Source organism: Mastigoproctus giganteus, chromosome 4 (assembly GCF_048544385.1).
Source record: "Mastigoproctus giganteus isolate SK-2022 chromosome 4, ASM4854438v1, whole genome shotgun sequence".
Lineage (NCBI taxonomy): Eukaryota > Metazoa > Arthropoda > Arachnida > Uropygi > Thelyphonidae > Mastigoproctus > Mastigoproctus giganteus.
The window spans coordinates 110817975-110836503 of record NC_143578.1 but is presented as its reverse complement, the minus strand read 5'-3'; the positions used below and the strand labels follow the sequence as shown (position 1 = coordinate 110836503).

The window sequence follows — 18529 nt, the reverse complement described above, 5'->3', positions numbered from 1 at the left end:
ATCTTTCAAACCAGCGGCTTTGCTAGCTAAAAAACTTATCCTGCCAGTGCTATCACTAGTTTCGCTAAAGTGTTGATAAAGGAGTCTTTTCACGAATGATGAGTGAACTTAACAGAATTTTATTTTGAGTTCGGTCTTCTATCCACAGATTTAAAGCCTTTTCCATTTTTTCTAATTTAACATCGCGAGTTACAGAGCAAATTTTTTAAGCAATTAGCGCGTTTTCACGGACACTACGGCAGATTTTTTCTTCCCATTTTTTGATTGATCGTACCGTTGACTCATTGATTTTATAATGTTTTGCCACTGAGGAGACATTTTTACCATTAGAAATTTTATCTAATAACTCAATTTTATTCGCTAATGTCATCACCTTTGATCTTTTCACATTTCCCTTGTTATTCGTAGCCATAATTTTTGTATGGGTTAGAAAGAACTTATCCACAATAAAGTCACTTTCTTCCGTTAACACACTCGAAAAAGTCTGTTTTACACTGCAAAACGGTAGATTTCACTTTTGTACGCATATCAATTTATAAATTTATTCAATTTATAAGCATATAAATTAAAAGCAAACAAAGAAACCTTCCATGACAAGCGCATAACACATACTGAACAAGGATTAGCGAGAAACATCCACGCTCGCGATTTTGTCACCCTCTCCCCCCACCCACTGAGCGCTGTTTGACCGGGAAAGATAATTTTAGCCACACCCATGTTTTTTTATGGAGGAAAATATTCACGGCGCTTTAAAATTCACATTATTCTAGGTTTCATTTTATATTAAATCAGCAATCGCGAATACAGATACCGCGAATAGCGGGGTTTACTGTATAATGAAAAATGATAATTGTTAAAGAGATAAGAATTTGTTAAACTATAATAGGTCTTATGAAAAATAAGGAACTATGGTCTCTTTAGGTCAGTTTTAATCAATATAAAATAATTTCTCAAGAGTTTTTTTTCCCTAAAATTGAAAAATTCAATTTAAAGCATGCATTATAACAAAACAAGTGAAAGAGAGAAAAAAAAAAAAAAAAAAAGAACCAAAATCATAATTCTGCAAAGATAAATAGTATATTAGACAATTTTGGTGGGTGCATGTGCGGGAAACACAACATAAAATAATATACAATTCTTACATTCTTTTCTGATATAGGAGGTAAGACGACAGTTTTTTCCATTGTGTGCATTACAATCTTCCAAAGTTCCTAAAAAAAAAAAATATATATATATATATATATACTGTATATACATAAATTGCAAAGATGTACATAAGACAGATATGTAATTATACTTCCAAGCGTAAAGCAGCTTTAGAAGAATATAATACAAAAATGCATATTCAAACATAAATAAGAGACGTCAATGCTCAATGTGTAAGTTGCCAGACCTAAGGGAAGAAATATGAAAGAAATTAAGAAAAAGAGGAAGAGAAGTGAAAAAAGTTAAATAAGGAGAGAATCTAAGAATATTATAATAAGTAAGTAAGTACTGAAAATGCAGAAATAATAATACATTAAAATTGAAATAAACATACTAAAAGGGAATTAGTGGTTATGGTATTAATGTAATGGGATAGGGGAGAGATTTATTAAAAGTTTTTGATCAAGAAAGTCAAGATCAGAAAGGATATTAATATAAAATAATTGATCAGAAGACAAGATGCCAACATTAATATAAAATAACATGATCTGGTTATTAGTGTGACACAGCAGGGCTGATCTGTCACATTAATAACCAGATCATGTGATTATTGCATATTTTCAAAGTTTTTTTTTTTTTTTTTTCCAACGACCAGTACCAAGTCATGGACCACACCTTCTAAAATGCTGCCATAGAGAATGGCAATTACACCCTAGGCAGTAGGATGTAGTAAGGTTGAAGAAGTTGTACTCAGAGCTGCCTTCTGGTGTTCAATGGCCTTAAGTACACTTCATTTCAAGTCATTTCGTGTGGTGTGATGAAGTACACTTCATCACACCACATTATATCAAACATATTTAAATGTCTTTTTGTTAAATCTAATTTTTATTTTTTTAAAAAAATATGAAATAGTATCTAGAAATTTAGTTTTTAAGTTATTTTCATAACACTTATTTCATAAAATTAGTTTGTAGAATTTTATTGTTGGAATAAAATTGTTGAATTATATTTTTTCAGGTCCCTGTTTTCTCACAGATCCTAGTTACAGTACCTAATGGAAAAGACAGTCCTGGTTGAACGTACTGGTTCTTCAAAGTTGGCGGTAGCTTATACAGTTGTGCCCCCATATCCGATGATTCAGTTATCCGTGGGGGGGGGATGACGAAAAAACTTAACACGTGCTACTCGCATGTCCAATATGATGCTTCATTTTTACTTTTTAATAAAAGGAATTCGCGTATGGTTTGGTTACCACCAAACACATTTGGTCACCAAATGATGTCGAGTATGGTTTGGTCACCAACATTATAATGGTTCATTAGAGATTTAACGGATGCACCGTTTTCAACTTTTGAATAATTTCAAGTTTTTGTTTAATTTGAAAGCACAACTCCTGTGTTTGCCCATCATTTTCGCGATTTCTAAACAAAAAAAAAAAAAAAATCATAATAATAAATAAATAAAATAAATAAATAACAGTTACTATAAAAAAAAAAAAAAAAAAATTCCGACATTCCTGACAAATAATGAGACAAAATTTGTCCTTTTGCGGTGCGACAGAGCACAACAATTGACCCAATGCACTAAATCAAACTAAACATTTGGTCTTTTTTTGTTTTGAGCAGTAGGTGTGAAGCCAGCGGGGGTTGCAAGATAATAGGTGCACTAATCTCACAATGACAACTTATAACGCCGGTTCTTGTTGCTTATTTACGACTTGCAAAATATCTGTTTATACCTATTCTAGTTATTACTTGAATTTTATGGTTTTAGTTTGATTTTTTTTTTTTTTTTTTTAATTTTGAGTCGAAGTGTCCCAGTAAATTGAGAGTCTGCTGTACTTTTTTATTACCGTATTTAATGTTGGTAATGTCTTAACATGTGTTTAATTTATCAATTAAACTTTATTATATGTACGAGACAGACAACCGAGTAACATTATTAGCATTAGCATTAGTAGAGGCATATGATGCAAGAAAGCAAGCTTATTCAGCATCAGCCAAAAAAAAAAAAAAAAACCCTCTCCCATTTCACCCCTCCGTTCGTTCGAAATACCTGTCCAGTTGAGCTTTAAATTTGTTTAGGCTATCAACTTCAACAACAAGTGATGGAAGTCGGTTCCACCAACCAACCACCCGCTGGCCAAAGGCAAATTTCCGCACATCTATCCGACATCCGTCCTTCCTCAATTTGAATTTATGCCCTCTGAGGTGATTATTCTGAGAAAGATGAAGAATCCCATTGGCATTGAGCATGCTCAAACCATTCAAAGTCTTATACACCTCTATCAGATCACCTCGCCGGTGCCTAGTCTCCAGACTCTGTAATTTGCAAAACTTAAGCCTTTCTTCGTAAGAGCAACCCTTTGTTCCATTTACTAATCTTGTTGCCCTTCTCTGTACCCGTTCCAGCAGCTCTACATCCTTCTTGAAATGAGGCCTCCAGACCTGTATACAGTACTCAAGATGTGGCCTAACCATTGCCTTATACAAGGGAATAATCACCTCCTTATCCCTGCTAGAAAAATTCCTGTATATCATTGACAAGACACCATGAGCTACTCTTGCAGCTCGTCTGCACTGCTCAGAGAACTTCATATCTGCCTGCACAATTACCCCCAGGTCCTTTTCATTCTCCACCACTGTCAGTGTAGTACCGCAGAGTTGATACATTGCTCTGGGGTTACTGTTACCCATATGTAGTACTTTACATTTGTCAATATTAAACTTCATTTGCCACCTCTCAGCCCATCTGTTCAACCTTTCCAGATCCTGTTGCAGCAGCATAGCGTCAGTAGTGTCCTTAACGACCCTGCCAACCTTTGTATCATCTGCAAACTTAGACATTAAACTTGATATCCCATCATCAATATCATTCATAAACACCGAAAACAACAATGGACCCAACACTGAACCTTGAGGAACTCCACTAATAACATTAGTCCACGTTGAGCAGTGTCCATTGATTACCACTCTCTGTCTTCTGCCACTCAACCATCCCCTTATCCATAGCAGCAATTTGCCTCCAATGCCACACTGCTCCAATTTGTGCAGCAGTCTTCCATGTGCAACAGTATCAAAAGCCTTTCTAAGATCCAAATATATAATATCAAAGTTATTCCCTGCATCCAGTTCTTTTGTGACTACATCATAGTATCCAATCAAATTGGTCAGGCAAGACCTGCCCTTAACAAAACCATGCTGCGTCTGAGCTATAACTGAATTCTTGTCTAGATGATCCTGCAGTGCTTCTTTAACCAGTGCCTCCATTAATTTACCTGGAACAGAAGTTAAACTAACAGGTCTATAATTACTTGTGTCAGCCTTTGATCCTCCTTTGTGAATTGGGGTTACATTTGCACATCTCCAGTCTATGGGTACCTCCCCTGAGTCCAAAGAATCTCTCATAATTATGGCTAGGGGTTTGCATACTTCCTTTGCTGCCTCCTTTAATATAACTGGATAGATCCCATCCACCCCAGGTGCCTTTTTTATGTTTATCCTCAACAATCTCTCCTCCACTTTCCTCTCAGTTATTACAAAATCATCCAGCTCACTGCCAATGTTTACTTTACCTACATCATTCTCCTTCCTGAATAACTCCTCATGCGTGAATGTAGATGCAAAATACTCGTTTAGATTGTTAGCCACCTGAGCAGGATCCTCAACTGTTGAACCATCAATATCCAGTGGACCAATCTGATTCATCCCTTTCCTTCTCGAGTTCAAGTATGTAAAGAACTCCTTTCTGTTTTTCTTTGCATCCTTTGCCAAGGATTTTTCGTAGTCTGCCTTTGCCTGCCTAATCTCCTTTGTGACTTGGTTACAGACCAACTTATATCTATCATAGGCTTCCATGTCACCCATTAATTTGTATGTATCCCATGCATTTTTCTTCTCTGCCACATGTCTCATTAGTCCATCTGACAACCATTTAGGCCTAAACCTTGAACAATATTTCTTAGTTGGTATGTAAAGCCTGGTAGCCACCAAGATTAGTTCCTTGAATGCTTCCCATTTTGAGTTTGCTGTTGGTAATATCATCAGTTGGTCCCACTGTATAGAATTTAAATACTGTCTCAGACCATCATAGTCGCCTTTACGAAAACAAAAACCCTTCCCTTTACCTCTGATGGTAGTTACCTCCTTAGTAAATCCCACTTCAACACACTGTGATCACTGCCACCTAGTGGTTCATTTATCTGCAGATTCTTAATGCATGAAGAATCACTACTGATAATCAGATCAAGAGTATTGCTCCCTCTTGTTGCCTCACGAACATGCTGATGTAGAAAACAATCATCCAATAAATCCACAAAAGCCTTGCTAGTGTGCGAGTGACCAACCCAGAAATTCCAGTCAATATCTGGGAAATTAAAATCCCCCATTATAAGACTCTCTGATTTACTGGCCCACTCTATTTCCCTGTACAATATATTATTATACTCATCAGAGTCATTAGGCCTATAGCACACTCCTACTCTCAATTTTGATTTCCCTATGCTTATGTCACACCAAACTGACTCGACACTGCCCTGTCCATCGATGTCAACTGGCTTCACTTCCTTTGACTTTATGTGTTTCTTAATTAATAGCATAACCCCTCCTCCCCTCCTGTCCTGTCTATCCTTTCTATATACATTGTATTCCCCAAATTCCAGTTCCGCATGGTGTCACACTTATATCTGTGTGACACCACGTCTCTGATATCCCAACAATATCTGCCTTTGATGTTTTGAGCAATACCTCAAATTCATCAAATTTATTTACCAAACTCCTAGCATTGGTGTACACGCAGGTATACATGCACCTGTACGAGTTATTGAACCACCCTTGTACGTACAAGAAAATCATGTTATATATGAGGTCAGCAGGTGTTCACTTATATCCGCGGTTTCAGCCATCCACGGTAAGTCTTGGAACATATCCCTCATGGATATGGGAGTCTTACTGTATATTGATTAGAGGACAAGTATAATGAGACAAGAATTAAATCAAAGTTTATACTGACTCAAGCTGCTTCAAGGTTTGGTTTTTAGTGCAATCAGTTTTGAGGGTATCTCTGAGTAATTATCAATGCTATCCCTCTAAATGCTAGATTATTCAGATTCTGTGTAATATTATCTCACTGATATATTACATATTTCTGGAGTGGGATAGCTATTTGTAGGGTTAGGTTGGTTTCTTGCAGATAGAAGAAATACTGTGTAAGCAGTTCACGGATATGTCAGGTAAGCATTATTTGGATTTCACGGAATCCTCAATTTGTTTGAGAATCACTGAAGGTTTATGTCATTCAATCTTACTTTTCTCTTTCTTCAAAAAAAAAAAAAAACGGTATCCATCTTTTCTTCAGCAAACGGTTCTAGAATTGGACATACAGTAATTGAGGGGTTTACAGCTTTACCTTGTTTGTCTGTGATTTATTTGTATGGTGGTCAATACTGATCTTTCCTATTAAGTTAATGACCTGCATGGCAGGATAGTTGCCTCTGTTTAACCAACTAGCTGCACATTGCACATGCAGTTGCACTGCTCCTTTGTGGATCATCTGTGAGTGCCTGAACTTTTAGTATTTGTAGTAGAGAAAGAGTTTCGAATGCAAGCTTTGGCACAACAGTCAAGATAACCTCTTTTGATCATAGATGGTTTGCAAATGTCAAAAGTAAAAATTATGTTCTACGTGGGAATTAAAATATCATTTTGCTTCCTCACAATTTGTTTGACGTTGATAATGCTTTTATAAAGTCACATTAAGTGAGGATCCTTCAGGGAGATGTCATTTGAACAAGCAATCATCCTAGTTGCCACCCAGGCTTTTGCCCATATGTGACTAGTTTTCATCTGTCTTAGAGCTTAACCAAACTCATAGGTTAATAAATTAAACAAAATGTAGAGACCACAATGGTCAATTCAAATAATATTATTTGATTGTGAAGAGCAATCATTTAGCCTCACACCACCAACATGAATTACTGTCCCCACAACAAGGAGGTAGATCACTAATGCCTAGTTAAACATAAGAAAAGCACCTGGGGTTGATGGGATCTATCCAGTTATATTAAAGGAGGCAGCAAAGCAACTAAGCAAACCCTTAGCCATAATTATAAAGCATCCTTGGACTCAGGGGAGGTTACCACGGACTGGAGATGTGCAGCTGTATACCCAATTCACAAAGGGGGATCGAAGGGTAACACGAGTAATTACAGACCAGTTAGTTTAACTTCTGTTCCGGGTAAAATAATGGAGTCTGGTTAAAGATGCACTGCAGGATCATCTAGACAAGACTGCAGCAATAATTCAGACACAGCATGGGTTTGTTAAGGGAAAGCCTTGTCTGACAAATTTGATTGGTCATTATGATGTGGTTACAAAGGAACTGGATGCAAAAAATAATTTTGATATCATATATTTGGATTTCAGGAAAGCTTTTGATACTGTTGCGCATGGAAAACTATTGTACAAATTGGAGCAGAATGGTATTAAGAGTAAGTTGCTACAATGGATAAAAGGATGGTTGAGTGGGAGAAGACAGAGAGTGGTAATTAATGGGTGCTGCTCTTCGTGGACTAATGTTATTAGTGGAGTCCCACAGGGTTCGGTGTTGGGTCCTCTGTTGTTTTGTATATTTATCAATGATATTGATGAAGGTATATCAGGCTTAGTGTCGAAGTTTGCAGATGATACAAAGGTTGGCAGGGTTGATAATGACAGTAATGGCAGTGTGCTACTGCAACAGGATCTAGATAATTTGGGCAGATGGGCTAAGAAGTGGCAACTGAAGTTTAACCTTGACAAATGCAAAGTACTGCATATGGGTAGAAGTAACCCGAGAGAAAAGTACCAACTGTGTGGTACTACACTTAAGGTGGTAGAAAATGAAAAAGACCTGGAAGTAATTGTGCAGTCAGATATGAAGTTTTCTGAGCAATGCAGACAGGCTGCCAGGGCAGGTCATGGGGTTTTGTCAATGATATATAGGAATTTTGCTAGAAGGGAAAAGGAGGTGATTGTCCCTCTGTATAAGGCAATGGTCAGGCCTTGAGTACTGCGTACAGGTCTGGAGGCCTCATTTAAGAAGGATGTCGATTTGTTTGAGCGTGTACAGAGAAGGGCAACAAGATTGGTGAGGGGAATGAAAGGATTCTCTTACCAAGAGAGGCTAAAGTTCTGCAAATTGCAGTGGCTGGAGACTAGGCACCAGCAGAGTGATCTGATTGAGGTGTTGAAGGCCTTGAATGGGCTGAGTACACTGAATTCTGATGGGATCCTTCCACTTGTTCAGATTATGAACCTAAGGGGGCATAAATTCAAATTAAGAAAAGACAGATGTAGAATAGATGTGCAGAAATTTGCCTTTAGCCAGTGGGGTGGTTAATTGCTGGAACCAACTTCCATCTGTCGTTTCGGTAGTTAATAAGTTAAATAAATTTAAGGAGGAATTGGACATTTAGTGGGATTTATTTTGTAATTTTTTTTGGTTGATGCTGCATAAGCTCATTCACTTGCTTTCTTGCATCACATGCCACTACTACTACTACTATCAAGAACTGCTGTTCTTTGAGAAAATCAAATGGATATTTGATTTTCTTGTTGAGGCATATGATGCAAGAATGCAAACTTATACAGCATCAGCCAAAAAAAAAAAAAAAAACTTGATTTGAATCTGTGCCCCCTCAGGTTCTTAATCCGAGCAAGCAGAAGTATGCTGTCAGCATTGAGCCTGCTCAAACCATTCAAGGCCTTATACACCTCGATCAGATCACCTTGCAGGTGCTTAGTCTCCAGATACTGCAACTTGCAGTACTTAAGCCTTTCTTCGTAAGTACACACCTTTGTTCCTCTTAACAATCTTGTTGCCCTAATCTGTACACGTTCTAGCAACTCTATATTCTTCCTAAAATGAGGCTTCCAGACCTGTATACAGTAATCAAGGTGTGGCCTGACCACTGCCTTACACAAAGAGATAATCACCACTTTGTCTCTGCTAGCAAAATTCCTATACAGTGAAACTTCCCTTTAACGGACAGCCATGGGGAATGAAAATTTGTCCGTTAGAGAGAAGTGTCCACTAACAAGAAGTCTGAGGGAGAAAAAAAAAAGAAAGAAAGAAAAATCGTTAAACATTTAATGTAAAATTAAATTAAAATATATACAGATTTTGCACAATATTTTTGTAAATAATATACATACAATTGTGCTATGTATATTATGACTTTATCTTAAGAAAAATACATACAGTAATCACTTATTTTCTTCTGCACCTTCTTCCGGCTGATAATTTTGTTTTCAACATTTGTTTGGAGTGAAGAAACCATCGAAAGTCCTTCAGTATCTTCTTCAGCGGCGAAAAACATTTTTAAACAATTGATTTGTATGAGCGCTTCTTCTATTTCCATCGGTGGTTGGTCGTTAATGTGTTCTTCGACAGAATGACCTCTTCCATTTCTTCATCCTCATGAGGAACTTCTTGAACAATATTGATGATAATGTCGTTGATATCTAGAGCACCATCTTCTGTAGTTAGGTTCGAGTTTATATCTTTGTAGCCAGGGTCACTTGTAGCGGAAGTATCGTACATTATCAATAGATGTTGAAGTTCTTGTTCTTCTTGGTGGTCCACATTGCTGTTCACTACTTCAATTTTTGCGTTTGAGAAGCCAGACTTTACAAAACAGTTCACGACAGTTTGTTTTCTAATTGCGTTTACTGAAGAGGAAATCCATTGAATCGCATCTAGGATGCTGAGTTTCTTTGCAAGGTCACTCGCACATGTTACATCGTTCATGTTTGCAATGAGATGTCTTAAAACGCGTTTCCTGTAGTGAAGTTTAAAATTTTTTATTATCCCTTGATCCAAGGGCTGACACTGCATATGTGTTTGGTGGCAGAAAAATGATTTGAATGATGGACAATTCAATGTGCGGGTGAGATGTAGCATTATCCATGAAAAGAATAATTTTTCTGTTTTGACGAATCGTGTTTTGGTTAAAGTGACCTATCCATTCGCTCATGATATCTCGTGTCATCCACGCCTTTTTATTAGACTTCCAGCCAACATTCAAAAGATTCAACTTTATGCCCTTGAAACAACTAGGATTTTGTGGTTTTCCTATAACAAGAGGTTGTTCAAAGTCTCCCAGCATATTTGTACAGAATAGTACAGTCAAGCATTCCTTAGAAATTTTTCCACCCTGGCACTTTTCGTTTTTTAGACTCATTGTTTTTTCAGAAAGAGCTTTAAAAAACAACTCTGTTTCGTCACAGTTGTAAATATCCTCAGCTTCAAAATCGCGACATAAATCTTCCAATTTGACGGTCCACTCTGTTACAACCCCAGTATCAACAGATCCACCTTCACCACTTACGGTTTTCCAAGAAATTTTATGCCGAGTTTTGAACTTGTCTAGCCATCCCACAGAAGCTTTGAACTCATTTACTCCCATAGATTTCGCAACCTCCAAAGCCTTTTCCCTAATAATTGGCCCATTAATCGGAATTTTTTTAGCATGTGCGCGAACAAAACCACTCATACATAACATTAATAATTTTTGAGCCTGATCATTTATGTGTTGCCAAAATTGTTTCAGCAGTTCATTTTTTCTTCTTCAGGATGTCGCTTACCTGCATCTTCCCGATTTTGAATTTTGCAGCAAGATTGCGAACACTATATTTTTGCTGATCATACGCATTAATGAGTTCGACTTTATCTTTTAAAGTTAAATGTTTACGAGAAGACATTGTGCTCTTCACACGACACTGAACAAAACTGAAAACTGAAACTCAAAAGACGAAAGGCCGACCAAATTCCCCCCCCCCCCCTGCACACACCGAACTCATCAGAAGTTTTACACGTGCCTTAAAATTCTTGAAAAATGGGTTTAGAACCGCGATGTAACCCTTCAAAAAATTCAGAGAATCGGAAATAGAAAATAAACACACGATTGAGGCAATATGTGGAAGAAACGTTCCTAGAAAAAGGGCCGTGAGTTCACCCGCTGTCCGTTATTGGGAGATTAAATTAAGTGCTAATCTAAACGAAACAGTGCAGATTGCCTGTCCACGTCCGTTACAGAGAATGTCCGCTAGACAGAAGCTGCAAACCTTAAAACCAATAGAGGTGAGTTGGGGAATTTGAAAATGTCCGTTGTAGAGAGATGTCCGTTAAAGAGAGGTAGGAGAAGTTTCACTATATATCGTTGACAAAACTCCATGACCTGCTCTGGCAGCCCTCTGCACTGTTCAGAGAACTCATATCTGACTGCACAATTACTCCCAGGTGTTTTTCAATCTCCACCTCCCTGAGTGTAGTACCACACAGTTGGTACATTCCTCTTGGGTTATTGCTACCCATATGGAGTACTTTGCATTTGTCAATTTTAAACTGCAGCTGCCACTTCTCAGCCCATCTGCCTAACTTTTCTAGATCCTGTTGCAGTAGCATACTGTCTTTATTGTGATTATCAACCCTGCCAACCTTTGTATCATCTGCAAACTTGGACATTAAGCCTGATATACCATCATCGATATCATTAATAAATACACAAAACAACAATGGGCCAGCACCAAACCTTGGGGGACTCCACTAATAACATTAGTCCAAGTAGAGCTGTGTCCATTTATTACCACTCTCTGCCGTCTCCCACTCAACCATCATTTCATCCATTGCAGTAACTTGCCCTTATTGCCATACTTCTCCAATTTGTAGAGCAGTCTTCCATGTGCAACAATATCAAAAGCTTTCCTGAATTCCAAGTATAAGATATCAAAATTATTTTTTGCATCCAGTTCCTTTGTGACCACATCATAATAACCAATCAAATTTGTCAGACAAGACTTTCCCTTAACAAACCCATGCTGTGTCTGAGATATTACTGATGGCTTGTCTAGGTGATCCTGTATCACCTCTTTAACCAGTGACTCCATTATTTTCCCCAAAACAGAAATCAAACTAACAGGTCTATAATTATGTGTCACCCTTTGTGAATTGGGGATACTTTTGCACATCTCCAGTCCATGGGGACCTCCCCTGACTCTAAGGATGATCTCATAATTATGGCTAAGGGTTTGCTTACTTCCCTTGCTGCCTCCATCATTATAACTGGATAGATTCCATCTGCCCTAGGTTTTATGATTAACTTCAACAATTTCTCCTCCACTTTGCTCTCAGTTATAACAAAATCACTTAGCTCCCTGTTAGAGTTGAGTTTGATAAACTTCTGGCATTTCCCTCCTTGAATAACTCCTCATGTGTGAATGTAGATGCAAAATACTCATTCAGTTTATCAGCTAACTGAGCATTATCATCAATAGTCAACCCATCTATGTTAAGTGGTCCAATCTGATTCATCCCTTTCCTTCTAGAGTTTAGATAAGTAAAGAACTCCTTGCTCTTTTTCTTTGCATCCTTTGCCAAAGATTTCTCGTAATCTGTCTTTGCCTGCCTAACCTCCTTTGTGACTTGATTACCGATTAGCTTATAGCTGCCATAGGTTTCTGTGTTGCCTGATAATTTATATGCTTCCCATGCATTTTTCTTCTCTGTCAGGAGTCTCATTAATTCATCCGACATCCATTTAGGTCTGAACCTTGAACAGTATTTCTTAGTTGGAATAAAAAGCCAAGTAGCCTCCGTTTAGAATTCAACATTGGTAACATCATTAGTTGATCCACTGTACAGAATTTAAAACCTGTCTGAAATCAATGTAGTCACCTTTATGAAAAAAAAAAAAAAAAAAAAACCTTTCCCTTTACCATTGATTGTAATTACATATTTAAGTAAATCTCACATCGGTACAATGTGATCACTGTCACCTAGTGTTTCCTATATCTGCAAATTCTTAATGCATGAATAATCACTGCTGATAATCAGATCAAGGGTATTACTCCCTCTGGCTGCCCCTCAAAAATGTTGCTGTAGAAAACAATAATCGAATAAATCCACAAAAGTCTTGCTAGTGTGTGAGTGACCAACCCAAAAGTTGCAGTCAATATCTAGAGTGTTAAAATTCCCCATCGTTTGTTTTGTTGTTGTTTGTTATTTGGTTTTTAGGAGCATTAGCAACTAAGGGACCCTTCCTCCCTTCCTGTCTATCCTTTCTGTACATATCATACTCCCAACAATATCTGCCTTTGATGTCTTGATCAGCACTTCAAATTCATCAATTTTATTTACTATACTTCTTTCATTATTGTATATGCAAGTATACATGCACTTGTTCTTACTCTTAGTTACCCTAACACAGCCCATGTATTTACTTGTTCCATGATGACTCCCAGCAGCTCTTGAAGTCCCCAGCAACTTCCTCTCTAGGCTGCTGCTCATTACAATAGAAGCAGTGCAAGAATCACTTTAGCCTCTGCCTGCAGCTACCGTTAATCTTTTAGTCTGCGAATCCCCCCCCCCCAGTCTAGCAGTTTTTCGACCCACCTAACACAGCCTCAATAGCATCAGCAAATATTCTTGCACCCTTTCTATTTAAGCATATCCTATCCCTGTAGAAGCAGTTTCTCCTATTAGCAAGCACAGACCATGCTGAAAAAAATTCTACCCCGTGAGCCTTGCACAATCTGTCCAGGGCCAAATTGATTAACAAGGCTCTCATCATACATATATCTCCTATCGTGTCTGGGCAGAATTGCAGACTCTTTCAAATTTAACCCTAACTAGCGACTTTTTTCCAGCATTGACCTGTACTTTTTAAATAAATCTGCAGATCTCTTACTCTTAAGGTCATTTAACCCCAGGGACTCACATCTGGTGAGTATGGACTTGGCACACCCAGGGTCCTGAGCTGCATATCATCATTCTTCTTTTTCTTGGTGATTACCTTCTACTCTCTCTCTCTCTCTCGGGGTAATTCAGAAATTTTTTTTTTTTTTTTTGGCTGGTGCAGCATAAGCCTCAGGCTTCTTTGCACCATATGGCTAATGATAATAATAATAATTAGTGCCAACGTGTACATCAATAACACCTTTTGTGCCCTTAAAAGGTGATATCTGCCCTAAAACATCATCGAATTTTGCCCCTGGCAGGCATACTTTGGTCCTGATATTCAGCAAACCTGCTGATCATATCTCTCGACAAAAAGAACTCCACCAAGGTGAATTACCCTTGCTCAAACTGAGCTTTAAGCTCTTGATAACAGAGGCAAGTAAACACAATGTGGAGGCCAGTTTCCAGCTGCCAACAGAAGCAAAGGTCTGAAGGGACTAGCCCCAGCTGAAATAGCCTTGACCTCAAGCCCAGTCCAGTGAGGATGGCACAGGGCGACAGCCTGAACTGCAACCATGGACTTTGCCATCTGTCAACAGTATGAATGAAGGAAAATAAATGTCTTCCTTTCTCAGAGTTTGTCCATTGTACCTGCCATATGGTACACAGCTCATCATTGATTTTCCCCCACTCAGATGAAAAATCAAGGCTGTCAGCTGCCACCCTAACTGGGAATGGCCAGATGCCAAAAATTTGTCAGCGAAACTCCTTTCTTCAGAGCATATGCTAACAAAGACCTAGCCACCAGCAGATCTACAGGTAACTTACCTGCCAAGACACATACAGCTTCAGTAGCTATGGTTTTAAAAGCACTGGTGATGCCCAGAACAGCAAAATGCTGGGCCGATAGGACAGTTCTGCAGACATGTGAATTTTCTACATGCCCTCCCAAAGCCCCAGCCATGTAAATCATGATTAGAGCACAAACATTATCATGAAGGGGTTCTCCCTTTTTTCCCCCCCAATCAACCTTTATAAATTCACATTCAATGAGGATCATTCAAGGAGATATCGGGAAATATTAAAAGGGGTTCTGCCAAGAGTTGTGAGTTTTTGTAGCTGTTAAGAGTTTTGACAAGGCCAGCTTAAGTGACAAGCCAAAGTGGAATTGGCTCAGGGTATCAAAGTTCATGGGGCCAAAAAATAATAAATAAAAAAAACTATCAATTAATGTAAACAATTTAAAAAAAGGAATTCTTTATAGAAAATTAGAGTGAATTTTTGACCATTGAATAAACTAGTAAAGTTAATTTATCCACTGCCTGATTGTTTGGTATGGCATTTTGAGAAAGGACAGGGGCACTTAGAGCTAATGTGGGCTCCATTGCAAAGTGCATGGGCTCTGGTGCAAACCTGCTTTGTGAGATTTGTGTTTGCATATGTGTTTCCATGAGCCCACATGTAGATGTAGATATGAGGGATGAAATAAAAGTCATTCCTAACATATAATAAATCTCAACAAGATAAAAAATTAATTAAAAAATAGTCTTATCATTTTAAGTTTGTAAATATTTTTGCCGATTGTCAAAAATGAATTTAGTTACTTAAAAATGTATATTAAGGTATTGATGGGGGGGGTCCTTTGAAAAACCATGGGCTTGAGTACTGTAGATTTACTTAAAGTAAATCTACAGTATCTACAGATAATTACCATCAGGGGTAAAAGGAAGGGTTTTTGCTTCCGTAAAGGTGACTACAGTGGTCTCAGACAGTTTTTAAATTCTGTACAGTGGGACCAACTGATGATGTTACTGAGAGAAAATTCTAAGTGGGAAGCATTCAAGGAATTAATCGTGGAAGTTACTAGGCTTTTCATACTGATTAAGAAACATTGTTCAAGTTTTAGGCCTAAATGGATGTTAGATGAACTAATGAGACTCGTTGTTGTTGTTGTTTTGGTTTTTAGGAGCATTAGCAACTAAGGCCATATTGCTCCGGGATATGCGGTGGTCATTCCCTGACCTTACCGCATCTTCCGTATTTGGTAGTGACAGGCTCGAACCCCGGTCTAATCAAGAAGCATGTGATACGCACTACTGCTAATTCCCACATGGCTACGGAGGCGCCAATGAGACTCGTGGCAGAGAAGAAAAATGCATGGGATGCATATAAAGTATCAGGCAAAACAGAACCCTATGGCAGATATAAGCTAGTCTGTAATCAAGTCACAAAGGAAATTAGGCAAGCAAAGGCAGATTATGAGAAATCTTTTGCAAAGGATGCTAAGAAAAACAACAACAAGGACTTCTTTAATTATAACTCTAGAAGGAAGGGGATGAATCAGATTGGTCCACTTGATATCGATGGTTTAACTGTTGATGATCCTGCAAATCTGAATGATTATTTTGCATCTACATTCATGCATGAAGAGTTATTAAGGGAAGAAAATGCCAGAAGTTTATCAAACTGTAACAGGGTGCTTAGTGATTCTGTAATAACTGAGAGCAAAGTGGAGGAGAAATTGTTGAAGTTAAACATAAGAAAGGCACCTGGAGTGGATGGGATCTATCCAGTTATATTAAAGGAGGCAGCAAAGGAAGTAAACAAACCCTTAGTCATAATTATGAGAGCATACTTGGATTCAGGGGAAGTCCCCATGGACTGGAGATGTGCAAATGTATCCCCAATTCACGAAGGGTCACATGGGTAATTATCAACCTGTTAGTTTAATTTCAGTTCTGGGGAAAATAATGGTGGTTCAAGGGGCACTGCAGGATCATCTAGACAAGACTGCAGTAATAATTCAGACACAGCATGGGTTTGTTAAGGGAAAGTTTTGTCTGTCAAATTTGATTGGATACTATGATATGGTTACAGAGGAACTGGATGCAAAAAATAATTTTGATATCATATACTTTGATTTCAGGGAAAGCTTTTGACACTATTGCGCATAAAAGATTACTGTACAAATTGGAGCAGTATAGTATTAAGGGTAAGGGTATTAAGTTTCTACAATGGATAAAAGGGTGGTTGAGTGAGAGAAGACAGGTAATTGATGGATGCTGTTCTTCGTGGACTAATGTTATTAGTGGAGTCCCACAGTGTTCAGTGTTGGGCCCACTGTTGTTTTGTATATTTATCAATGATTTTGATGAAGGTATACTAGGCTAAATGTCGAAGTTTGCAGATGATACAAAGGTTGGCAGGGTTGTTAATGACAGTGTGCTACTGCAACAGGATATACAAAATTTGAGCAGATGGGCTGAGAAGTGGCAACTGAAGTTTAGCATTGAAAATGCAAAGTACTGCATTTGAGTAGAAGTAATCCCAGAAAAATGTACCAACTGTGTGGTACTACACTTAGGGTGGTAGAAAATGAAAAAGAGCACGGAGTGATTGTGCAGTCAGATATAAAGTTTTCTGAGCAATACAGACAGGTTGTCAGAGCAGGTCATGGGGTATTGTCAATGATATACAGGAGTTTTGTTAGCAAGGAAAAGGAGGTGATTATCCTTTTGTATAAGGCAATGGTCAGGCCAAGCCTTGAGTACTGCGTACAGGTGTGGAAGCTTCATTTTAGGAAGGATGTAGCGTTGTTTGAGCGTGTACAGAGAAGGGCAAGAAGATTGGCGAGGGGAGTGAAGGGGTTCTCTTACCAAGAAAGGCTTAAATTCTGCAAATTGCAGTGGCTGGAGACTAAGCACCTGCATGGTTATCTGATTGAGGTGTATAAGGCCTTAAGTGGGTTGAGTGTGCTGAATTATGCTGGGATTTTTCCGCTTGCTCAGATTATGAATCTTATGAAGCATAAATTCATACTGAGAAAAGACAATTTGCCTTTAGCCAGCAGGTGGTTAATTTCTGGAAAAAACTTCCATTTGTCTTTTCGGAAGTTGATAGTTTAAATAAATTCAAGAAGGAACTGGACAAACTTTTAGAGGGAATGGATGTGTGAAATTGTTGTTGTTTTTTTTTTTTAGCTGATGCTACCTAAGCTCATACACTTGCTTTCTTGCATCACATGCCTCTATTATTACTACTACTACTACTATATACTGGAATTTTGCTAACAAGGATAAGGAGGTGATTATCCCACTGTATAAGGCAATGATCAGGCCACATCTTGAGTACTGCATACAGGTCTGGAAGTCTCATTTCAGGAAGGATGTGAAGCTTCTAGAACGAGTACAGAGAAGGGTAATGAGATTAGTAAGGAGAAAAAATGGGGCACTCTAACCAAAAAAGGCTTCAGTTATGCAAAGTGCAGTGTCTCTAGACTAGGTACTTGCAAAGTAATCTGAGTGAGGTGTTTAAGACTTTTAACGGATTGAGTAAGCTCAATGTTTATGGGATTCTTACTCTTGCTTAGAATATATGCATTAGGTAGCATAAATTCAAACTGAAGAAGGATGGTTGCAGAATAGATATGCAGAAGCTTGCCTTTAGCCAGCAGTTGGTTGACTGCCAGAAAAAACTTCCACCTGTGGTTGTTGTTGAAGTTGATAGATTAAATAATTTCAAGGAAGAACTAGACAAACTATTGGAGGGAATGGATACGTGAAATGGGATTTTTATTGGCTGATGCTGTATAAGTTTACTTTCTTGCATCATTTGCCACTACCAAAACTAATATTAATACTAAACTGTGATATGATATTAGCTTGCTTAC

General features: G+C 38.1%; 1 protein-coding gene across 1 annotated transcript in view; it reads right to left on the bottom strand.

Annotated features, from left to right (window-relative positions):
- Positions 1-18529, bottom strand: part of unc-13 (protein unc13 homolog) — a 1321962-nt gene that overhangs the window by 105635 nt on the left and 1197798 nt on the right. The window contains exon 37 of the mRNA XM_090372343.1: positions 1143-1211. Within this exon, the coding sequence (XP_090228469.1) occupies positions 1143-1211 (69 nt within the window). The remainder of the gene's footprint in view (positions 1-1142; positions 1212-18529) is intronic.